The 25,352-nt window shown below is 48.2% G+C and overlaps 1 protein-coding gene and 1 pseudogene across 1 annotated transcript in view; one reads left to right on the top strand and one right to left on the bottom strand.

Moving 5' to 3' along the window:
• GARS1 (glycyl-tRNA synthetase 1) overlaps positions 1-15,227 on the top strand; it is a 39,733-nt gene extending 24,506 nt beyond the window's left edge. Inside the window, exons 11-17 of the mRNA XM_066354040.1 lie at positions 2,923-3,030; positions 3,712-3,857; positions 7,817-7,902; positions 9,531-9,640; positions 12,674-12,767; positions 13,384-13,574; positions 14,937-15,227. Of these exons, the coding sequence (XP_066210137.1) occupies positions 2,923-3,030; positions 3,712-3,857; positions 7,817-7,902; positions 9,531-9,640; positions 12,674-12,767; positions 13,384-13,574; positions 14,937-15,062 (861 nt within the window). The 3' untranslated portion in view covers positions 15,063-15,227. The remainder of the gene's footprint in view (positions 1-2,922; positions 3,031-3,711; positions 3,858-7,816; positions 7,903-9,530; positions 9,641-12,673; positions 12,768-13,383; positions 13,575-14,936) is intronic.
• On the bottom strand, positions 1,800-2,715 carry LOC136384003 (large ribosomal subunit protein uL18-like; annotated as a pseudogene).
• Positions 15,228-25,352: the final 10,125 nt, after the last annotated feature.

The raw sequence follows: 25,352 nt of genomic DNA, 5'->3' as shown, positions 1-25,352 counted from the left end.
TAGGTTAAGGAAGTCAGATACCCTTAGTTTAGACTTTAGAGAACTCTGTGGTGATGGGGGGATGGATCCGTGGATTCTGACCTCCTGTTTTAGAACCCCCTTTTCCCAAATACTGTGTGTTTAACAAATCAGAGAAGACCTCCAGGTCCCCTCTGGCCTGTGCCTTCCCGCCCCGCCCCAGCCGTGAACCTCCGTGCCGAAGCTCAGGATTGGAAGGCGTTGGGATGTCGGGGTGCCTTCCGTGTTGGCGTTAGTGGGAACACGTGGCCCCCTGCCCCGGGTGTGTGGGGCTCTCTGGCAGCCTTGTTTGGGCACAGAGATCTTGACCATAGGGAGACTGTAGCTCATGGTCACTGTCTCATATGCCCTGGTTTCACTTTTCACTTTTTAAAGTGTCGTCTTTTAAGATTAATTTTTTAAACTAAAAATAAAAATTAGTCACACAAACATAATTTCTCTTTTTCGTCAAACTAAAAGCAGAAAATAATTCTGAAGAAGACTGTATAGAACATGAGACTTCCAATTGTGTGCCTCTCCCCAAAAGCGTTTCATGTTGATCAGATGTTTTCTGTAGGAAATATAGTAAATATTTTGGCTTTGTGGATCTCTGTTCGCTATCTTTTTGTGGTTGGTGGGGTTTTTTACAACCCTTTAAAAATATAAAAACCATTCATAGATCCGTGGGCATTGGTTTGTCCATCCCTGATACAGATGCTTAAATATGCATTACAGACATACACACAGGTGCGTGCGTAATGATAGGCATAGATCTACATGGCTGTTACTGATGTGCTAACATATTCTTTCTCTAAGGAGTGGAATTAGGAAAGAATTTCTGTAATCGGTTAGGTTTTTCTTGTTACTTTATTTTCTTCGCAAGCTTGTTTGACCTAAGTATGCCAAAATGACAGACTCTTTGGATCAAAGGCAAAAAATAAATATTCAGGAGGACTAACTAGTTATCTACTAAAATAAGCCTTTTACCTCTTTTGTTTTTATTCACATAACAGGTTCTTTGAAAACAACTTAGATTGCGCTTTTGAAAAGTATCTTAGGTATTAACAAGAAATGGGACCTGGAACCCAAGCCTATTTTAAGCTTATTCTGTGACCTAAACATTACCTGCTCTTAACTGAATTTTCTTTTGCTGGGTAGGAAACAGCCTTCCAATGCCAAGTTGTGGGAGCTGTAGACTCTTCATCCAAAGACTGTAGCGGTTTCTGCCAGACTTATTTTTGCATTTTTTTTTTTTTTTTCATTTTTCTGAAGCTGGAAACAGGGAGAGACAGTCAGACAGACTCCCGCATGCGCCCGACCGGGATCCACCCGGCACGCCCACCATGGGGCGGCGCTCTGCCCACCAGGGGGCGATGCTCTGCCCATCCTGGGCGTCGCCATATTGCGACCAGAGCCACTCTAGCGCCTGGGGCAGAGGCCGAGGAGCCATCCCCAGCGCCCGGGCCATCTTTGCTCCAATGGAGCCTTGGCTGCGGGAGGGGAAGAGAGAGACAGAGAGGAAAGCGTGGCGGAGGGGTGGAGAAGCAAATGGGCGCTTCTCCTGTGTGCCCTGTGCCAGACTTATTTTTGAATCCTGTTCACAAATTTGAAACAAATGTATTATTTCCTAGGTTCACATATTATTTCTACAATTTAATCCTAGAATTTGTTAGTTTATTCCACATTCAAGCATGGCAAAATAAATCTGTCCAGAAATTGAGAGGACTGCTTTGTGTACATGTGTGAATTATGTGGGGCTTTTTAGCTGCTTTAGCAATAAGTTTTTCATAGAAAATTGTGGTTTGGTTTCTTAGCTCTCAGCAGCCCGTTCCTGAGCTCTGGGGAAGCTTGCCTTCTTCTGAGCTACCCGATCTTTCTTCTGAGCAAGAGACATTTGGGGACGATTCCACCTCTTCATTTTAACTTCTCTCTTAGGCTTCTTCTCATAGACCGGATTCTCTCGTATAGCAGAGTGAGCTTCCTTATACATCTCCTCCATGTCTGGAGCTGCGTTGTTCTGTATGTGTGGAGAGGATCGTTTCTTGTAAGCATCTTCACCTTCCTCCATTAGGTAGCACGTAGTCTGCAACGTTCTGACCCGGGATGTGCTTCTGGTGTACTTCTCTGCATTGCATTCCTTGCTTTCAGAATCATAACCAGGGAACCGTTTAGTACTGTGAGGGATACACAGGCCTCCATTCACAGCTCCTTTCAGGGCCCAAGAAGCTTTATTTCCAGGGGTAGTTCTGGCAAGCCCTGCACCCAAGTAGCAGGTGAAGGCACCAGGTTGACCCTCAGTACTTTCCACATCGTGTTCATCTCCAGTCACTTCCACGGGGCCTTCACAGATCTCGTCCGTGCCAGACCTGCTGAGAAGCCCGCGGGCCAGCAGGGGGCAGCGCAGGATGCCGCAGCGCAGTTTGTCAGGGCAGCCTTCACACCGTACTTGGGTAGTTCGTGAGCATAAGCGGCACAGACTATCATATCTCCTTCTGTACCTGCATAAGCAGTCTGACAAATGATATCTCTGTTGGTCACATGAACTATCGTCCTGTATTTGGGTGTGTTATACTTATTTTTATCCTGGGTTACCAAGCGTTTCCGGGCATAGTAATCGGTTTTACCCTCTTGTCGGCTTCTAAATTTCACTTGGTATCTCTTGACGTAGGCCTTATTTTTCATGACTTTAACAAATTCCATTCTGTGGAACAGAGAGCCACGTCCATGAATTTATGTTTTATAGGGCTGTTCGCTGCCTGATGTATAAAACGATCCCCATTTCTAGTGTTTATAAATGTTGAATGGGAGTTCTTTAATGGAGTTATCCATGAGTTTGTGAAAAAGTTACCGTAGTTATAGTCTGCATAGATTTGTGGGTGAACCCAATGTAAGGAATAAGTGTTTTTATCTACTCTGCCTTCTTAGGGCTGGATTGAGATTGTTGGATGTGCTGACCGGTCCTGTTACGACCTTTCTTGTCATGCGCGAGCCACCAAAGTCCCACTTGTCGCTGAGAAGCCGCTGAAAGAGCCCATATCCTTTCTAGTTGTTCCTGTGACACCTCAGGACTGAAGTGTCCGCGTCTTCGAGGTAGGTAGCCCTGCTCTGTGCCTCGTCCCGTTTGCTGTTAGGGAACATGTACTTATCCTGCTGTTCCACCATCTCCCCCTTCTCCTAGTCTCTCTACCTGTAATCTGACAAGTGCCCACTCGGTGTTGGGTCCTTTCAGAAAAATGCTCTAAATGTTTTTCAGGGTGTAGACCGATTCTTCTCAGCCATTTCCAAAATGCATTTCTCTATACTTGCACCTACTTACATACTCTTTACATAAAAAGTACCTGGTGAATACTTTGTTTAAAGATGAGTGTCATTTCATAGTAGATAAAATAATAGTTCAGCTCACTTGTTACGTTAATCAGCACAGTAGAAATGTCCTTCCTTTAGCAGACAGTGAAGCTGTGAGCTGATCTCAGGGCCAAGCCAGTGATGTTGGGACATTTTGGAAATGAATAAATCATTATCAGGAGTTATTATGCTATGTATCAGGTTATATTGCTGATTAGGTAATACCCCTTGATCTCACTGTAACTTTGGGGGGGGGGGAAACCTCTATTGATGGTGTTTACTTACTTTGAATAATTTTGTGATTCTCAAGATCATGTCCCAAAGTACTGAGGCCGTTCTGTGTCTTTGGATTCCTTGACTACATCATACAAAACAGTCAATGTTGTTCAGTTTGAACCCAATAAGGGAGCAATTGGCAAGGCGTATAAGAAGGATGCCAAGCTGGTGATGGAGTACCTTGCCGTCTGTGATGAGTGTTACATCACAGAAATGGAGAAACTACTGAATGAAAAAGGGTAAGCCTGAAGATGTGTGCTTTTCAGTGAAAGATGTGACGGGGCTCCCGGCAGATATGTCCTCTCTGCCAGGTTCTGAAAGTTAGGGTGACCTGAGTGTCTTCAGAAATCTTTTGCAGATAAGAAGTATCTCTTGACTACATTTAGAGGACTGAGTTTGCTGAGAGTTGGGTACTATAGGCAGAAGTAGATTTGAAATGGACTGAAGATTAGTTCCCCCCCCAGTAACTTTCTTAGAGGAGGAGACTTGTCCAAGGTAGTGACTGAGGAAGGATCACAAACTATATCTTCAAGTCAGTGCTCTCTTTTCGAGCTTTGGAGTGGTCTCTGTAATTGTTTTAAATATAAATATAAAAACAGTAGAGAGGAGCCTGACCTGTGGTGGCGCAGTGGATAAAGCGTGGACCCAGAATGCTGAGGTCGCCGGTTCAAAACCCTGGGCTTGCCTGGTCAAGGAACATAAGAGAAGCAGCTACTAAGAGAGGTGATGTTTCCTGTTCCTTCCCCCCTTTTTGTCTCTCTTTCCTCTTTCTAAAATTAAATAAAATTAAAAAATAAAAGAAAGGATTCCTTAAAAAACAAAACAAAACAGTAACGAGGAATTTTGAAAGGAATACACAAAATCCAGTGTAAAATTGATTGTCTGGTGAACAGTAAAAATTTGTAGACATAGGAACATGTGATTCATAATGAGGCAAAGAGTCAATCAAAAGAAACACCCAGAAATGACAAACATGATGGAATAATAATAGAAGGATATTAAAAACAATTCTAAGTGTGCTTGATATACTCAAAGCTGTAAGGGAAAACATGAACTTAAGAGGTGAGACGTGGGAATATGAGCAGCAGTATCTCAGATGAAAACTCACCGAATGGAGTTAACAGTGAATAAATGTTGCAAAAGAAAAGAGTATTGAACTTAATGTAGTAATAGAAATGATTTAAAATGAGGCATAGAAAAAGAGGCTGGGAGAAAAAAAAACGTCCTTTAGGACAATGTGAGGCAGTCGAACGTGTAATTGCAAGTCAGAGAGCGGAGACAGCAAAATACCTGAAGGTACATCAGTAGCTGAAAATTTTCCAAATTTGATACAAACTAAAACCCAGAGACTGAAGAGGTTCCATTCCAAGCAGAATCAACAAAGAAACTCACATAAAGGCACATTAGCATCAAATTGCTGGAAACTAGCAATGAATAGAAGACTTCAAAGTAGCCAGGGGAGAGGAGGCTCACTACATCAGAAGGAGCCAAGATGAGCATGATTAGAGCTCATCAAAAACCAGGCAAGCCACCGTACAATAGAATGAAATGTTTGAAAGTGCTTACGGACAAAACATCTAGACTCAGCAAAAATATCCTCCGAAAGTGAAATAAAATGCTCTCAGAAAAGCAGGCTCAGAGGCTACCCTGCCAGCACACCTGCACCACAGATGTTAAAGGACGATCCTCGAGCAGAAGTGTGGAAATTCAGACCTACCCAAAGAAATTAGCTCCAGAAATGCTAACTAAGGGGTCAACATAAATGTCATTTTCACTGATTTCTTCACAGTGACATCTTTTCATTTTTTAGAAGATAATGGACTGTTTATTTTTTGATAATGCACCGTTTAAAACAAAAACAATAACAGTGTATTGTGGAAATAATAACATACAGAAATAAAGTGTATGCCATCAGTAGCTCGAAGGATAGTGAAACGTTGGGAACACATCTTTGTCAGGTGTATGTATCGGACGTGGTATGGCGTAATGTTGTTTGAAGGTAGACAGTGATAAGTTAATAAAAGTTAAATACCGTCAATTCTAGACCAGTTACTTGGAAAAACATGAAAACCAAAGGGATGTAACTAATAAACCAATTACGAAAGATAAAATAGAATAATAAAAACACTCCAGACTAAGGCAGAAGAGGGCAAAGGAACAAAGAACACATGAGACAAATACAAAATAAGTCGTGAGGCGGTAGATTTCAACTCGACAGTATCGGTAATTGTGCTAAACAGAATGATGTAAACGTTTGAATTAATAGCCATTATCAGACTTTTAAAAAAATTCAAGTCTCAATTAAATGCTGTTTAGAGGAAACTTCCCGTAATTGTATTGCACAAATAGATTTAAAAGTAAAAGAATCAAAAAATATTTCCGTACAAACATTAATCATACAAGCTGGAGTGGCTCTGTTAATATCAAGCAAAGCAAACATCAGAAAAAGGAAAGTGACCAGGGGCAGAGTTGCATTTCATCTTCAAGGTTTCAATGCATCGGGAAGGCACAGCACTTCTAACTGGGTAGGCAAATCCACAGGCACAGCTGGAGGTTTCTTCACCCCTTTCTCAGTAATCGGTGGAGCAAGTAGACAACAGAACACGACTAGGAGTTCGAAGAGCACTATTCATCAACTTCACTGTCAGTTATAGAACGGCTGATAACCAGAGTGCACATTTTCTTATGTGCACTTGAAACATCCTTCATACTGTTTTTGTACAGCCCCTAGGTAAGGAGGAATTTCGCATTTTCAAAGTGTTCTTTAAGAAAAGGAATTCAAGGGACTGCATATGGCCTGCAAACCTGCAAAATGTATATCTGGCCTTGTGCAGAAAGTTTGCCCAGACGTGTCGTAGACATTAGGTTTAAATGAAAGAAGCCTGGCACAGAAGATGCATGAAACTCTAGGAAAGACCAGTCTGGTTTGTAGTGACAGGACGCGTGTCGGCGGTTAACTGGGGTGGAGGAGTTGAGATAAGACACACGGGGACCTCGGGAGCGATGGCAGTTGCTTGTACATCAACATTTGTCACAACTGTTGCAAGATGAATCCTTGTTAAGTTGAGGATACAGTTATCCATTTCAGTAGGAATATTTTAACACATTCTGGACTCCCAGAATTAACATTTGTTTATGTTAAAACAACATCAAATCTTATTAAAATGGACATAGTTAAATCACTAGTTAAATATTATCCACACATAAGACAGTCTCCTTTTAAAATTCTCAAATAATGGCTTCCTCCTTGCTCACTTCAGCTTCCTCCTTTCTCACTTCTGTACTTAGACTGTGCTCACAGAGAGAATGTGTGTGACACCGTTTATGTAGCGGGATCTTTGATGTTTGCACACACGGACTTCAGACAGAGCGTGCAGATGGAGGGAATTAATGGAAATCACTGATATGATGCATGAGATTATGACTGCTAGAAACTAGCAAACCTGTGCAGCAGGTGCCAACCACACAGCTACAGAGACGGCCACAGGGGGGCTCTCTCCCAGCACTAAGCGGCTTGTGAGAGATCCAAATTGGGCTTCATGATGTGAGGAAATGCCTCATAAGCACTTTAGAAAGGCGAAGTCCTGTAACCTGAAATGGAATGGGTATATCTCAGGAGTCAATGATTTTTTTTTTGGGGGGGGTGTAATATTTTATATTGACATAGCAAACAGAATCATTAAATTTTAAGGTGATCTTCTTTATCACCATAAATGTCAACGTTTATTTTGGAAAAGTGTGGGAGTTTTAAAATTACTTTCTGTGCACTGATAAGCTGGTCATTTTTACGTTTGTTGGGACAATATTGAAAACAGTGGCCTTTTGCCAGCAGACCTGTTTCTGACGAATTTATTGTAATTATTCTAAAACTGAATTTTTACAAAATTGTTTTCGGTTTTACTTTGATCTCAAAACCAAAGGACTTAGTCGTTAAGTCACATAAGGAGTCTTATAAAATTAGTCATATTTTGAGGTGCCTCCCAGAATACTGTTTGGTGCCATTGTTAGGATAATACTTACCTTGGTATTTCTTATGAAATAATTTAGGTTTGACTTCCGTTGTTATATCTTGAGCATTTACTAATTTGTATTATTACACTTAAAATGATAAACAGTTTAGCAATCTGTGAAGCTCCTTAAATTAAGGGACAGGGATGCGTGTTTTCACTAACGTGTAATGTGCTTTGTTTCTTTGTAGGGAATTCACTGTTGAAACTGAAGGGAAAACATTTTCGTTAACAAAAGACATGGTCAGTGTGAAGAGATTCCAGAAAACAATACATGGTAAATTTGTGAAAGTAATTAAGAAAGAAACAGAAAGCGTCATTCCTCTTTAGAGCTCACTGTGGCTGTACTAAAGCTTCCGGAAACTAGAGCGGTGGGTCCCGGCAGCTACTGCCTGCGGATGGGGCGGGCCAGCTTCTCTGTGCTTCCAGCCCGCTGCAGAGCGTCAGGGGGCGGGCAGAGCGGTGCGAGCCCTGGTAACAGTAAGCAGGGGGTTCTTCACGACTGGCGGTCCCTAGTCACCATCCTGGCAGCTGGTCCTGAGCTGTGCTACCCCGTTGCCCAGATGCTGTGGAAGGAGGGACAGAAGATGCCTTGATGATAGTTCTAGAATGTTATTCTTACTTCTTATCCTGTGATTAGTAATAGTCTTTTTTTTTTTTTTTTTACAGAGACAGGGAGAGAGTCAGAGAGAAGGATAGAGGATAGATAGGGACAGACAGACAGGAAGGGAGAGAGATGAGAAGCATCAATCATCAGTTTTTCGTTGCGACACCTTAGTTGTTCATTGATTGCTTTCTCATATGGGCCTTGACCATGGGCCTTCAGCAGACTGAGTAACCCCTTGCTCAAGCCAGCGACCTTGGGTCCAAGCTGGTGAGCTTTTGCTCAAACCAGATGAGCCTGCACTCAAGCTGGTGACCTCAGGGTCTCAAACCTGGGTCCTCCACATCCCAGTCCGACGCTCTGTCTACTGTGCCACTGTCTGGTCAGGCAAGAAATAGTCTCTTCCCATCCAGATATGTGTGTTTTGGGGTCCAGTTATCTCATTTTCCTTGAAACGTAAACTTTCCAAGGTTAAGGTCAGTTACCTAAGACCTGGGCAGTGCTTAGCAGTGCTTCTCATCTGAATAAAACGCATTGAGGAATACACTTCCTATGTGAACACAGGTAGAACCTCCCGTGGGAGATGCTCGGGACCCTGGTCCCTGCCTTTGACCGAGCGCTGAGCCTGAGCAAACTTCTCCGATGGCCTCCTGACCCAGACCCTTGGAAATTAGTGGTAGAACCTGGCTCTCTTCCAGATAGCGAGATAGGAAGCAAAACAAACCATCTGATACTTGGTGTGGGAATTACTGTTGTTAATTTTGTCAGCTACATGGTAGATTGTTCATTCTGGCAACATCTTATAAAAGCTCTAGAGTTTTGATACTTTCTGCATGGGCAAGGGAGAGGTTAGAGTGTAGCCGCTGTTGTAGCTGATCACCGTGGAAGAAGGATCTTGGAGCCTTGTTACAGTTTATGCTATATAAACAAAGAATTTAATTTGAAACCCTGGGCTTGTCTGGTCAAGACACATATGGGAATTGATGCTTCTTGCTGCCCACCCCCACCCCCCCATCTCTCTCTCTCTCTCCTCTCTAAAATAACTTTAAAAAAATAAAAAGAATTTAATTTGGTGGAATTTTTATTTTACTCCAGCTTTCCCTTTAAAGGCATCAGGTTTCCTACCAGCAGACAGTTTTTAGGGATGTTCTGATTTCTTCACTCTGATATACAGGATCGATCAAAATTCATCTAGAAGAGAGCTATTTCCAGTGCTAATAAGGCCTGTGTGGAGAGGACCTGAAAGGCATTCTGTGGGGTTGCAGAGCATGTTACTGAATCTCTCTCTCTCTCTCTTGCAGTGGAGGAAGTCGTTCCGAATGTCATCGAGCCCTCCTTTGGCCTGGGCAGGATCTTGTATACAGTATTCGAACACACATTCCACGTTCGTGAAGGAGACGAACAGAGAACGGTGAGTCGTCCTGCGCAGGCGTCTCCTCCTCTTACTATGTCAGAGGTGAAGTAGGCTGAAGTCCGTCCACCAGGGTGAATGATGGGAGAGTGTTATTCGCTGTCCTGCCCCAGTGGTGTCACCACTCATCTTTGCGGGACCGTCTGCAAAGCTGTGCGCTGCCTGGCGTTACTCCGTCTGAGCGGAGGGTGTGCAGACTATTCTCGATGCCATTGGTTAGTTGCTTGGTGCGCTCTATCCTGAGACAGGACACAGAACTTTGGGGGAACTCTGTTTGTTGCATCGGGTAGAAGGAACGATACTTTCTGGATATACTCATGAAAACTGCAAAGGAAGTGGCGGCTCAGAGAGTTTGGCCAAACGCAGAAACTATGTTATACTGGGAGAGCATTTAAGGGAACCTTAAACTGCATAAAATTGTCTGGGGTACTTTTGAGGTACAGATATAAATTCCTAGGTTCTACTTCAGAGACACTGATTCACTAGGTCTCAGATCCAGGGATCGATGTTTTGTTATAGGAACCTCAGATTCCCGTGTGGGAGACTGACGGATTGCAATTGGGCACCAGTACTTGGGGTGTAGCCCTCCCTGCCATGCAAGCCTTGCTAAAGACAAATGTAGGAAGTCTTCGTAGCCCTGGCTGGATAGCTCGGTTGGTTAGAGTGTCGTCCTGGAGCACAGAGGTGGCCGGTTCGATCCCTGGTCAAGGCGCACATAGGAACAGATGTTCCTGTCTCTCTCTCCCACTCTCTTCCCTCCTCTCTCTAAACAAATCAATAAAATGAAACGTTTAAAAGAAGTTCATTAGCGCCGTAAGTTTTCTTCTGCTCTGATGCTTTTGAAGCCCTGCCCCGTCTCCCACCTCGTGTCTTCGTGCCTGCCTTCACCCTGCGCACCTCGTCTCTGGCTGCAGATACCACACTCCTCAGCTCGGAGTCACAGGTGTCCGGGAAAGCCATTCAGAAGAATGGCTCGAGCAGAGAGGGTGTGCCTGTCGAATGAGCCGAGAGGAACATTGTTGCCTTGTTACCGGCACGGCCGTGCTAAGGCTGAGCGTGCGTGTAGTGTTGAACAGTGACTGCAGTTTTCTCAAGGACGTTAAACCTTAAAGAACGGTACTGATGGGATCTTGGTGCCACTGATGGGGTCTTGGTGCCGTTATTGTCATGTCTGACACACTGTTGGTAATATGTAGCTAATGAAGTTGCTATTTTACTCTCTGCCCTAAAGTTGCCGCTTCATTTCCTGACATCTTAGGAGCAGCTTTTCATTCATTTAACGGTGTGAGAACCCCGGGCGAGGCAGCGGGCCTGCGATGGAGGGCCGGCTCTTCTCGGGGAGCGGTGGCGGCCACAACTGAATGTGCTCTTTATACGTGTCAGCTTTGTGCCAGGCTTTTCTGTTAAAATATCTCTTAGCTGTTCCTTTGACTCAAACAATATTGAGAAAACTAGAGTTTTGATAGAAATTTTGTAAGGGCTAAGCAAGATTAAATTAGTGCCAGTGTTTTATGAATTGCAGAGATTCCTATCTATCATGAAGAGAAATTTAATTAGGCTGTGGGAAGCCAAAAGTGTTTTTAATTTTTTAGCACATAGTTTCTAACCCATTTTCTTATGAATTTGGTATAAAAACATTGTCGGTGAGAAAAAGTACATTATTTCCCCATAAATGCCAGCCCCCATTTGTCGCTGGCGTAGAATTATCACCAGGTGCCAGTGAGGAGGAGAGTTTTGAATGCTCTGACTCAGGCAGCCATAGGGCCGGAGTCCAGGGTTTACTCACAGCGGGATGTTCACCATCGCGTGGCATTTAAAGTTAATTAGGTTTGGGGGCGGGTGCTACACCAGAACCTGTGTCGTTTATTAACTTTGTGGGACCTATTCATTCAGAGTTCAATATGGTTGCCTTCCAGCTAAACTTTCGTATCAATATTTAAGAACTGTCTTCAGCTCTCATTTCCAAGCCAGACTGGCAGACTAGTTTGCCTTCCACAGGACAGTCTCACTCCTCATTTTCTGTCCTGGGTAACGCCGAGGCCTGTTTCAGGAGCAGCGTAAGAGGGCTGTGCTTTCAGTGTAGGTATACGGAGCTGTCTCCATTTGTTTTAAATGATCTCTTTTGGACATACATTTGTGAGCTAATTAAACTGTTGGCTCACTGGTCCTTCTGCTCTGCTGAAACTCTTAAAGGACAGAATGGAGTTTTGCTTCCTGTCTCTCCCACTTCCTGTTTGGTGACGTGGAGGGCGGTTCTCAGGGGCTCTCTCCATAGAGAGAAGGCTTTTTATATGGTGCCAGGAAAACTGGCATCTTCTCTGCTAGCTCTCAGAGTGATTGCACGTCACTCACCTTTATACCAGACCTCTGAGCAGGCAGAGCAGGTGGCAGGGAACTACTTGTGCGATGGAGAAACTGAGGTCCAGAGAGGTGGAGTTCAACTGAGTCCGTCCGAAGTCAGAGCTTTTAAAAACCAGATCTTTCTGGTTCTGGTGAGCCTGCTCTTACTCTTTGTGTGTGTGTGTGTGTGTGTGTGTGTGTGTGTGTGTGTGTGTATTTTTCTGAAGTTGGAAACAGGGAGGCAGTCAGACAGACTCCTGCATGCGTCTGACTGGGATCCACCCAGCACGCCCACCAGGGGGCGATGCTCTGCCCATCTGGGGCATCGCTCTGTTGCAACCAGAGCTATTCTAGCGCCTGGGGCAGAGGCCACGGAGCTGTCCCCAGTGCCTCGGCCAACGCTGCTCCAGTGGAGCCTCGGCTGCGGGAGGGGAAGAGAGAGACAGAGAGGAAGGAGAGGGGGAGGGGTGGAGAAGTAGATGGGCATTTCTCCTATGTGCCCTGGCCAGGAATCGAACCCAGGACTCCCGCACGCCAGGCTGACGCTCTACCACTGAGCCAATCAGCCAGGGCCTGCTCTTACTCTTTGTTACGCCGCTTTTCATAGTGTGTGTCCAGGTATTTTGATAGTGAAGTTTGGACATCAGCATTTATATTGTGATAAACATGTCTGGATTTCTTCCTTCCGTCTAGTTCTTCAGTTTCCCGGCCGTGGTGGCCCCGTTCAAGTGCTCCGTCCTGCCCCTGAGCCAGAACCAGGAGTTCGTGCCGTTCGTGCGGGAGCTGTGTAAGCAAACCCACTCGTGTAGTCTCCGTGGGAACGCTGTCGAGTAGGCTGCGGTTTGGAGAGGTCCCCCCCCCCCATAAAATCGAAGTGATTTTGGCCTTTGCTCTCATTTCTAAGAGTACACTTGCTCGGGCTGTTTTCTCCTCGCGTGTGAATGAGTCCAGGTGGCACCCAAGCGTCAGATTGAAAACATCCTTGCTCCTCCTGTTGACCTGGGTGCTCCGCTCACTTCCTGGGGACCCAGTGGATCTCCAGCCCCTGCACCCCAGCACTGACAGGGCCCATGTGGTCACCTGGTGCGGCCCACTCATTTCAGAGCTGGGAGGCGGGAAGAGTTCATTGAGCAGCTCAGGGTCAGGCAGGTGGGGGTGGGGTGGGGTCAGGACTGGCTCTGGCCTTGGCTCCTGGTCTGGTTCCCGTTCTCCCGGGGCTGGGTGAGGTGTGGGTGTCCGGGAGGGGTCGGGCTCCAGCAAGGGATGTATTAAACTTCGGGGATTGTACTGCTCTCTTGTCATAGCTCCTTTTATAAGTGTCCTCCACTTGTAAGACAACATGTACATGCCACTGGGACGCTCCATTGTGTTTATTTTGAATTGACCTCGTTTACTTCGGACAGCGGAAGCCCTGACCAGGAACGGCGTCTCCCACAAAGTCGACGACTCCTCTGGGTCCATTGGGCGCCGCTACGCCAGGACTGATGAGATCGGCGTGGCTTTCGGCATCACCATCGACTTTGACACCGTGAACAAGACCCCGCACACCGCGACGCTGCGGGACCGGGACTCCATGCGGCAGATCCGCGCAGAGGTGCTGGCCCTCCCTGTGGCCTCCCTGGTCTTAGAGACGCGTGCTGGGTCCTTCCGGTCTGGGCTGGGTGATGATGTATTTATGCTCCCCTTCCTTTTCAATTTTAATCATAGGCCTGTATCAGCCAGGGCACAGATTTCCAAGTCCCCTTGGTTTCATTATGAAAATATCCATTAACACTGCTCGGATATTTTGTAGCCATTTGGATCCCCGTGGACTCATTGTCTGGCAGTTTGCTGTTATAGTTGTTTATTTATTTCGGCCAGAGGAGTAGGATCCCAGGAGATTGTTGCCATAGTGTTATTGGTAGGCATGGAAGGTCTTAGACGTTTCATCTTGACATTTCTATATAAATGTATACATGTGGATGTATATAAACTTTTCCTTGTGTTAATCCATTTGAAACAGTGCCTCGGTTTTAGTGGTGTTTCCCAATGAGCATGTCTGGAGACGGGGCAAGTCCAGAGGGATGGGAGAGAGTGGCCACTAGAACTGACAGCCGCCTGAGTCATTCACCTTGAGCAGGTTTTGTTTCAAGTGCCTGCTAAGAGCTCAGCTTGATGCAGAGGGTTAGTAATAGGGAAACGAGAGAGACTGCGTTTTCCGGAGGAGTTGATCGTCGAATTCAGAAGTCACAGGTTTCTGGCTTGTCTTTTTTACCAAACCAGGTGTGACTCCTCTGGACCTACCGTCCGTCTCCCCGTGGTTCTCACAGGGCGGGCCCGGGGCCAGCAGCATCTGCAGCACGTGGGAGCCTGTTCCATAAGCAGAACCCCCACCCCAGATCCCCTGAGTCAGAAGCCGGCGTGGGCTTGGGGAGTGGGAGGGCGTGGGGAGAGCTGGTTAATCACCATCTCCGAGTTGATGCCCAGGTTTGAGAACTCTCATGTGGCAGCCAGGGTGGTTACGCTTGAGCAAGCTGGCCCCGTAGTTGGGGCTCTCTGGTTTACCAGTCTCCCCTGGGTCCCCTCACTCACCTCAGAGTGACCCCTGTTCTGAGAGTTCAGTCGAACACACATGAAGTAACTGCACGTGACACAACTTTAGGATAATTAGGGACGGCTTTGTGGGGAAATTGCATGTTCTGAGGGCGTGGCAGGCATTCTGAGCTAGAAGGACAGCACAAACTCAGGTCTGGGAGCAGGTGAGGGTCATTGAGGAGGAGGCTGCAGAGGGACAGACGAGGAACACTGTCAGAGGGACGGACGGCAAACGCTGCGTGGGGACCAGTTTGTGGAGGGGTCCTGTCAGTATTTAAACAGATTTGGCTCTAAGTCTAAGGGTTCCTGAGTTCAAGTGAACCCTTCCTGACAATCTAATCAAGTTGGTTGATTCTTGGATGTCTGTCTCCTTTTCCCCCAGGTCTCCGAACTGCCCAGTGTTGTGCGAGATTTGGCCAATGGAGGCATCACGTGGGCCGACGTGGAGGCCAGGTATCCTCTCTTTGAAGGGCAAGAAACTGGCAAAAAAGAGACAGTCGAGGAATGAGGACAGTTTGGGCGACTTTTGACCACTGCGCTAATAAAAAAATAACTCTTAAATCGTGTCCACTTGACAACAAAACAGCGTTGTGATTGCTCCCAGGGACTGCGTTCTGTCCTCGACGGCTGCCTGATCTTGCCCCACAATTAAAGTTGGAGGAATCTGAACAAACTTGTCTTCGTTTACTCTTGTTTCTGCCTTTTCAGCAAAGCTGTGTCCCCCACGTCTTTGGACAGACGCGCTCATAGCTTACTGGTCAACACAACTGGTACCCGTTTTTAACGAACAGCTTAATTGGGGTTTAACGTACATGCCGTAAAACTCACCTGTGTGCCGTGTGTGGTTAGTTCAGTGTGTTCAGGAGACTCACGGAGCTGGGCAGCCGCCACCACACTCCTATTTTAGAGCGTTTCATCACTCCAGAAGGAAATAGCCTGTGTGCGGAGCTCACTCCGTATTCCAGCCCTGGCTCCAAGCAACCACTGACGTGCTTTCTGTCTCTGTAGGCTGCCTCTTCTATTCTTTCTCTTGTTCTGAGAAAGTGACACACTGTGCTTGGGCGGACAGCCGTGGACGGCCTTGTGGGCAGGCCGAGGTGGGGACAGGCGGGCGGCAGGGTGGAGGAGGTGGCGTTCTGGTGTGGGGCGTGGGGCTGCCACCTGCCTGTTCTGGGGACAGAAGTCTGCTCTTCAGAGTCCCCGGGAGGCAGTACCTGGACAAGGTGTGCTTGTGTGCGGCCGCCCAAGGAGCCCTGGGGATCGCAGCCCTCCTGACGCTGCAGGACCCCATCTGTCTTGTCCGACTTACAATTCTCAGCCGTTCCAGTGTCTCCGTTCCAGCCTGGTAGTTTTTTGACGGGCTTTATTTCTACTCTATTTTTTGTATGGAACGCTCAGAACACATAGAGTTGTTAGGGAAAAACCTTAAGGATGTGCAAATTTGCACAGTTCTGTGTTTGCAGAGTTGAGACCTTGCCCATACCTGACTTCCTCTCACTCACTGTATAGGGGACAGGAGGGGACGGGAGGAGGGGGGAGGGGAAGGGAGGGGGAGGAGAGAGGAGGAGAGGGTGACCTCCAGACTGTTCGCCTTTGTCTCCGGAATGGAGAGCAGCAGAAGTGGAGCACCCCGGGCCGCTCTCCTTGGCATCTCATCTCTGGTGGTGCCACGCCCAGCGAGGCGTGCAGTACGCAGGCTTGGGGGAGTTTGGAACTTCTGAACAAACCTCCTGGGGAAGAAAGTCTTACACTGAAACTTATTTCTCTTTTGTCTGGTGCTTTTTAAACCATTCATTACTATAAAGAACTAAATTTTAAATACACTTCAGTTTTCATTTCCTAGGGTAGTCCTTTCACCTCAAATTCCTTATAGCTGTTGGTACTTTCTGCGGAAAGCTTTACTGTTTCCATTTGGTCCGCGGCAAGGGAGAGGGCTCCAGGCCCAAGCCAGACACCAGGGGGTGCGGAGGGCCCCTCGAAGGCCTCTAGGCTCCAGAGGCTCAGTCGTGCTTGAGGGGGAGCCGTTCGAAGGGATGGTCACCCAGCCCAGCCTGGGAGCACCAGCCTGCGGAGGTGTCAGGATGCCAGGTGTGGGCTATTCGGTGAGTTTCACCGCCTCACCCAGGAAGTGGTTCCCCAGGACGTGGTTCTCCAGAAAATCAGAGACGAAGGTCTGTGTGGGTAGAACCGGGGCCTGCAGACTCAAAAGGGCCCGGTTCCGGTTCTCCACGGCCATGGCGGCTCCCTTGACATCCTGAGTTTTGTCCACTCCTGTTGGCAAAACTTCAGCCCGTCCTGGAAGAGAACATGGTGACCGTGCTGGTCTGGCATCTCTGAGAGACGCTCGTGCCCTCACCCTTCTCGGCCGACTTGGACGAGGCGTCGCGCGCCCCCCAGAGCCACATCGGCGTGGTGGAAACCAGCCCAGAGAGAGGTAGGTGTGGGAGGCCCGCAGGTGCAGGTGACCAGGTGGTTGACAGCCGCTTTCGCTTGAGTGGAATAATTCTCATGAATTTGGGAACTCGTGGTTGTTTGGCAATAAGGAGTTAAGGTCAGAAACCGGTGTTGGCTGCTCTCCAGGCTGAGGGTGGCTGAGGTGTCCCGAAGGTGGAGACTGGAAAAGAGGTCGCAGGGTGGTCAGAGGCCGGAAGGAGGGGCGTCCCTGGGTCTGTTGCAGCCAAACAGTGTTGAAGCAAGAGTGGGATCTGGGGGATGCCGAGGGCACTGCCTTGGAGCTCGGCTTGTGTTCCAGCTTTCTTCCCTGGGGGAGTCGTCTCCACGCCTCCCCTTCTTTACTTCCCGTTCCGGCCGTACCTCCGTAGTCAATCACCACCACCCAGACGTCGCTATGAGCTGACTAATAGGCAAAGATATATTAAACACCTAGCCGGGTTCGCCTACTTCGGATCCTAAAGGGATTGGCACCAAAGCTCTCTTCACTTCTCATTGGCAAATACACTTGTCATGGGCTAGATGCTGGATATTAAACCCGCAAGCCCTCCCCTCTCCGTGCCTCCTCCAGGTGCAGACAGGGTTTCTCCTGGGAACACCCCTGTCGGTGAAGTGATGGATTACCTGCGTGGGGAGGGCCGGCGGCTGCTTCCGTTTGCTCCGTGCATGCCCGCTGTTAGCACAAGCAGGTAAAGCGCTGGTCGCTAAATAAAGAGGCTCCTTACACGAGTGCTGCGCACTCACATGCACACACACACGCACACACATTTATTCAAGCCCAATGTTTATTTAAATAAAGCCAAGGTCTTTTCGAGCCTGATGCCCTGCAAGGCCTCTTTTTTTTTTTGTTTTTGTTTTTGTTTTTTTCTGAAGCTGGAAACAGGGAGAGACAGTCAGACAGACTCCCGCATGCGCCCGACCGGGATCCACCCGGCACGCCCACCATGGGGCGATGCTCTGCCCACCAGGGGGCGATGTTCTGCCCATCCTGGGCGTCGCCATGTTGCGACCAGAGCCACTCTAGCGCCTGAGGCAGAGGCCACAGAGCCATCCCCAGCGCCCGGGCCATCTTTGCTCCAATGGAGCCTTGGCTGCGGGAGGGGAAGAGAGAGACAGAGAGGAAGGCGCGGCGGAGGGGTGGAGAAGCAAATGGGTGCTTCTCCTGTGTGCCCTGGCCGGGAATCGAACCCGGGTCCTCCGCACGCTAGGCTGACTCTCTACCGCTGAGCCAACCGGCAAGGCCTCTTTTACTGTTTACTTATTTAGTGTATCAAACTGGGCTGGCTCAGTAAGAGCTCAGTAAATAGCACTGTCTCTCAGAGAAATTACTCCTGCAGTCATTCGATGCAAATAGAGGTGGGGAGGGGTCAGAGTCTAACTGATGGCCGTGGTGTGTACGTAAGAACACAGGAGTTCTTTTAAGATGGGTCTTGGGTTGCAATTCAGGGCATTCAGTCAAATACTCTGCATTCTGTCCAGAAAGGTGGGCTGTGTGCGATTTCTACATGAGTTGAGAACCTTCTTCATATTGCTGAACAGCTCATAATAGTGAAATTCTGAATATATAGATGGACATCTCGGGAAAAGAATTCATTGCCAAGCCATATGAATACAAAAATGATCTCACTCATCACATGAGGTGGAACTAGAGCTGTCAGATGTCCAAAGTTCTTGGCCACGACAACCTGTGAAAGGTTTCTGTTCGCTTAATCACTTGAAATAGGTTCACTGTAGACCAGAGGTCCCCAAACTACAGCCCGCGGGCCGCATGCGGCCCCCTGAGGCCATTTATCCGGCCCCCACCGCACTTCCGGAAGGGGCACCTCTTTCATTAGTGGTCAGTGAGAGGAGCATAGTCCCCATTGAAATACTGGTCAGTTTGTTGATTTAAATTTACTTGTTCTTTATTTTAAATATTGTATTTGTTCCCGTTTTGTTTTTTTACTTTAAAATAAAATATGTGCAGTGTGCATAGGGATTTTTTTTTTTAAAACTTTTTTTTATTTATTTTATTTTATTTATTCATTTTAGAAAGGAGAGAGAGAGAGAAACAGAGAGAGAGAAGGAGGGGGGAGCAGGAAGCACCAACTCCCATATGTGCCCTGACCAGGCAAGCCCAGGGCTTCGAACCGGCGACCTCAGCATTTCCAGGCCAACACTTTATCCACTGCGCCACCACAGGTCAGGCATGCATAGGGATTTGTTCATAGTTTTTTTTATAGTCAGGCCCTCCAATGGTCTGAGTGACAGTGAACTGGCCCCCTGTGTAAAAAGTTTGGGGATATGCTCGGTCTCCGTGCACCCTGGTTTCTGTCCTCTCGCTCCGATCTGGCCCTTGCTCATCTTACTCCTGTCTCTTGTCGGCTCTTCACCATTAGCCCGTTTGGGGTAGTTAGCCCAAAGCACACACCGTCTTCCTTGGCATCAGGAGGTCCTGTAAGAGCAGTCCGATTTGCCTGATGCCTAGATTTACGAAAACCGTTGAGGCATCCCCTGTGAAGCCAGTTAAGACTTTCGGCCAGGTTGGCATGGGTCGGCCCTGAGTCGGCGGTCCGCACAGCCAGGGCAGAAGCCTATGCAGAGCTCTTGTTGTAAAAGGAGCTGTGAGATAGCGGCCCGGCTTGGAGAGGGCACAGCTGCGATGTCACTTGAGTCACTTGGTCCTTCTGCAACTCTCCTCGAGGGGTTTGTTTCTTTTTCTAAAGGCTGGCTGTTTTCAGTGTTGAGTAAATCTGCCCACGAAGGGGCTGAGTAACAGGCCTTTGTACCTCGCTCCCCAGAGTTGCCATCAGAGCTGGGTGACAGGGAGCCTCCTGTCCTTGGCCTGACTTCTCTGCACTTGTCAATAGTTGGGCTCAGCATCTGCAACCATTTTCGTCTTTGTGCCCAATGTAATTTTCTGCTGGTGAGGTATTATAGTAAACAGTGGGCGTTGGAGACAGGGCCGCCTGTGACTCAGGCTCTGACGCTATAGGCAGTGTTACCTTGGACACTTTGTATAACCATCCTTTACCATTAAAGAAACTTTATGTCCTCGTTTAAAAAGAAAAGAAAGAAACCCTCCGTCATCAGAGGTGTGGAACCTGCATTGGGTCTAGAGGGCTGGCTGGCTGGCGCTTGTGTTGAATGAGCAAGGCTGACTAGCAGCCATTTCTGGCTTGATGTGTGCGCACGTGCGCGCGCGTGTGTGTGTGTGTGTGTGTGTGTGTGCGTGTGTAAGTGTCTAAATCCAAGGCTGTTAGGTCATTGCAGAATAACATTCCTGGACACTGGATGGAGAGGCATCAGTCCAGGTCGTGTGCAGTTTCAGAGAAAGGGATGTATTTGTATCCGCAGATGTGCACCGGCTATTGGCTCTGCGGGAGCCTGCTTCTCCGTCAGGTGTGTGTTGGGGGCGGGATGATGTGTTCAAGGTGAGCTGCAGAACCCCTCCCAGGAGGTTGTCTTTTTTTTCTGAAGCTGGAAATGGGGAGAGACAGTCAGACAGACTCCCGCATGCGCCCGACCGGGATCCACCCGGCACGCCCACCAGGGGCGATGCTCTGCCCACCAGGGGGCGATGCTCTGCCCCTGGGGGGGGGGGGTCGCTCTGCTGCGACCAGAGCCACTCTAGCGCCTGGGGCAGAGGCCAAGGAGCCATCCCCAGCGCCCGGGCCATCTTTGCTCCAATGGAGCCCTGGCTGCGGGAGCGGAAGAGAGAAACAGAGAGGAAGGAGAGGGGGAGGGTGGAGAAGCAAATGGGCGCCTCTCCTGTGTGCCCTGGCCGGGAATCGAATCCAGGTCCCCCGCACGCCAGGCCGACGCTCTACCACTGAGCCAACTGGCCAGGGCCGAGGTTGTCTTAACCACTGTGCCCTTGTGAATTCCTCGCCATGTGCAAATGCCAGACCCGTTGCTGTCCCGAAAGAGGTCTCCCTTTGAAAATATGAATTTATACAAAGCTTGCGTTCAGTGAGACAACCAGACAAGCAGGAGTGAGGGTGCGAGGGAGCGGTGGGATCTGAGTTTCCCGGCGTGATCTAACCCAGCAGCCGTGATACGGGGCAGGTGCGGCTGAAGCCAGAGGGAGTCGGTGAGCTCTGTGCTGGGAATGAGGTGGATTCTGGTCCTGATTCTACCGGGATCTGCTGTGTCGGCCCTGCTCTGACCCTCCGTGTCTTGGTTCCAAGCCTCTGTCTGAACTCTAAGGGAAGTTTCGCAAGCTTGAGGCTGGGAAGACGGGGCCCTCCTTTCTCTGGAAGCCACAGCTCTCTGTCCGCCTCTTTCAAGTTTCAGGACTTGGTGCAGAAGTGACCCAAATAGAATTTCTTCCAGCCAGTGTCTGCCTTTGTTAGGTCTTAAAACTCAATCACCAACAATGAGCTCAACAGCCGTGATGCTAAATAAAACCACTTACTCTAATTAAAGCCTTTTTTGGCTCATCAAAACCCACAGCTCCGCATCTGAGTGCGAGTTAATTGATGGGAGATTCAGTAAAATGAGATTGTGGGGAAAATGGGGGGGAAAAAACACTGACGAGCTTTAAAAAAGTCTTTTAACATTCTTTTTAAAACTGAGACCTTCCATTTTTCTGCAGCAAGCATGCAAGCTTGTACCATTAAGAGGTCCCCTCCATCAGTGACGAGTCCTCGCTGCCCCATCCAGGCCATGAGCTCTGTCTCTGCTCAGCGTGCAGAATCGGGCTACCGCCCTGGCCAAGCCTGGTTCATTGCAGAAGACTCTCCATTTCAACCCCCTGTGTGCGCCCCGGCCCCTGCACAACCTGTTTTCCACCCGGCATCCCATGATCCCCTTCAGTCTAAAACCTCAATGGCTTTTCTTCTCACCCAAGGATAACTCCGCTGTGGCCCCGCCCCACCCTTTCCCGGCCAATCACACGGCCCTGGCCCTTTCCCGGGGCCCCAGCCTTGCCACTCATTCCAGCTACCCTCACCTCCTTGAGGACTTGACTCGGCAGTCACCTCAGTGAGCCAGTCCCCAGCCACTTTAAAGCTCCAACAGTGAACTCCCCCCAACACACACACACACACACACACACACACACACACACACACACACACACACGCATGTGCGCATGCACACCCACGTTCAGACCCATGCACACCTCACATCCCATTCCTGTTTTCTTTGTCTTAATTTCCAGTCTCCTCATCAGAACATGAGTTCCAGCCACAGTGGATAGAGCATCTGACTGGGATGCAGAGGACCCGGGTTTGAGACCTCGAGGTTGCCGGCTTGAGCGCAGGCTCATCTGGTTTGAGAAAGGCTCACCAGCTTGAGCCCAAGGTCGCTGGCTTCAGCAAGGGGTCACTCGCTCTGCTGTAGCCACTCAGTCAAGGCACATATGAGAAATCAATCAATGAACAACTAAGGTGCCGCAACAAAGAAGTGATGCTTCTCATTTCTCCCTTCCTGTCTGTCTGTCCCTCTCTCTCTGTCTCTTTCTATCTCTGTCACACACACACACACACACACACACACACACACGAATGTGAGTTCCACCAGGACGAGGATTTGGGTCCCTCTCGTCCACGGCTCTGTCCTCCGTATACCCAGCGGAGTGCCTCGTACTCAGGAAGTGCTCGATATATACGAATGACTTATAAATACCTCTCTTCCAGCTTAGCCCCCACATTCAGTATTTTGGTGTAAAAACACTTATTTCAAAATGACTGCCCCCTAATGTGCATATATAACTCTTGGCTCAAAACATATCCCTCCCTGCTCTGGGGAAGCCCAGTGGGAACGCAGGGTGAGCACCAAGCCAGGTTCTCTCACTCAGGTTAGAGTTTCCTTTGCAGAGGAAACAAAATCACAGAACCCCGTGGAACCCATCAGGGAACCCCCAGTTTGAGACTCTTTAGCTAATGCTTTGTACTATTAAACTGCCTTTCATAATTGACATTATGAAAAAGGTGTTTTTTTTTTAAGGTAAGACATTTTTAAAGATGATGACTCCATTTCAAAAATTATCACTAGATTTTGAAGACAATCACTTAAAAATTCTTATAAAACTTGCAGACACCAAGAAGAGGTTCCAAGCAGAGAACTCGAAGACTTCAAGGCCTTTTAGGGAAACAAAGTTTCCGGGCCTGGGTGAGGCCCCCTGAACGGTAGTTCATAGGAGCTACCATTTCTTTTTAAACTGGGTTTTCCTACCTGGCAGGAGTTTCAAGAGGATGAAACGAGAGAGTAGACAGAGAGGGACTTGTCCAGTCTGCCGTGGGAGGGCATGCAGTGTTCATTTCTGTCCTTTCCCTCCAAATTCCACGTGCGGATACATGGGGACCTACTATGTGCACTGACTTGTGACCAGTCTTGCTTCATTCCACCGTGCTTCTGGAGAAGGTCCCTGAAAGCACTGTCACATAGAAAATGACTTACTACCCCCAGACACCAAGAGATCGGAGTCCCAGGCACCAAGATTGGGTCCACTGAGTGGCCTTCGAATTTCCGTCTTCGGAGTCTGTTGTTCAAGTGAAATGTCTCGGAACCCTGGCGTTTCCCCAGTCCTTACAATTCAGGGCTGAGGCAGCCAGGGCCCTGCCTCAGATCCGAGGAGAGCTGGGCCCGGCTGGGAAGGTGCATCCCCACCGAATGGGACGGTGGACACGGGGAGACACGGGGAGACACAGCAGGCAGCGGTGAGGGACCTTGCAGGCTGGTGGCGCCCAGGGACCTCCTGTGTGAGGTCCACCCCTGGAGCCTGTTAGAAGCGTGACCTCACGCCTCCTGGGATGGCATTTCAAGAGGTCTGGAGTGGGCTCAGAAACCAAGAGGCTCAAACTGCCCTGGTCCTTCTAACAGGCAGGCGGGCCGAGGCAGCGCCGGCTGGAGAACACTTATTAGCGCAATCAGAGCACTTTAATTTTATCCTGAGGGCCGGGGCTCTTGAACTTGGATCCGCAGCTCCTTTGAGGATTTCCGTAGAAATTTCACGCACTATTTATTTAATGCACCGTGTTTCTACATTTAGCCCATCGTATTTTTCTAAGGAAAAGAATCTACCGTTCTCAAGGAGAGCCCTCTCCCTCATCCATTAAGCTGCATGCAGGACCTTAACCTTCAAGCCTGCAATGCTGAGGGTGTGGGGGACAGCCCAGCATCTGTTCTGGGCTGAGGACTGAGGTGGCTTTGGAGACACAGGGCTGGGGGAGTCCCTTGCTCAGGGACTTGGGGCACAGACTCCGTGGGGCGCATTTTGGATAAGCTCCGAAAAGACAGGGTATTAGGGTCGAGCTGGAGGAGGAAGGGAGGGAGGCTCAGGGCCCAACGCCAGCCCCCCGCCCCCTCTCCCGTGAACAGGGAAACCAGGAGGGGAGGAGGCAGGAAGAAGTGACATGTCTGAACTTCTCCACCTTCTTGGGCAGAGGGGCCTCCATGGGGACCCACGACAGTGGCTGAGTTATCAGGGCTGGGCCCCAGTGAGCCAGAGGGAATCTTACTCAGTGCCCTGCCAAACTAATTAAGAAGCATAATTAATTACTTTGCTGTATTCACTGCAGAGGCTGAGGGATCATTTTCTCCTGCAGCTAGAATCACTCGTCCCCGCCCATCCCTGCTGGCTCGCTTGTCTAGCACGCGGTTACTGAGCCTGGACCCAGTGCTTGGCCTCGGAAGGGCCCTTCCCCTCGGGTTCTCTGTCCAAAGTGCTAACATTTGGCCTGGATGGTTATACAAAATGGAAAGGGGAAATGGATGCTGAGTCCCGATTCCTTTTTGCAATAAATATTCATCCATAGATTCACGAACAACTCAGTTCCTGTCTGTTTCGTTAAGACGTGTTTTTCAGTAAAATTTCCGTTTTAGGTTTAGCAAGGATAAATTCTTAGCAATTATGTAGCTATATTGTTTTCCTCATTCGTATACTATATTTTATATCAAAAATAGTGGTAATAACTCGATTTAGAAGACATTTAAAAAAACCCTTAGAACCTTTGGTCACAGGAAGTTAAATATTTCTGTTTCAATTTCTAAATATATTCGGTGGCAGGGGACTGTGGTAAGGTGAGCAATAAAAGACTCTCAACCATAAACAACATTGTATTCGTATAAAACTCTATAACGGAAATGGAATGGAGGCACAAGTTCAAAGCGAGAAGGAACCATGTAAAATTTTCCACCATTAAAGAAGAGCTGGTTGTATTTAAAAACCAAAGGTGAGGGTAGGTACTCAGTCACTGCTGTGTTTGGAGTCCGTATGATGTTTTTAAAGTGTTGTGGCAAGTTTTATTTTAACACATAAATATTTACCAAATGCCAGAAAAAAAATCACATCTTTTGCAAGTTTTAAAACTTAGGTAAAAAAAATGTTAGATGTCAACTTAAAAATGTGCAAGATACATAA

Source organism: Saccopteryx leptura, chromosome 12 (assembly GCF_036850995.1).
Source record: "Saccopteryx leptura isolate mSacLep1 chromosome 12, mSacLep1_pri_phased_curated, whole genome shotgun sequence".
NCBI lineage: Eukaryota > Metazoa > Chordata > Mammalia > Chiroptera > Emballonuridae > Saccopteryx > Saccopteryx leptura.
This window is presented reverse-complemented; position numbering and strand designations above follow the sequence as displayed.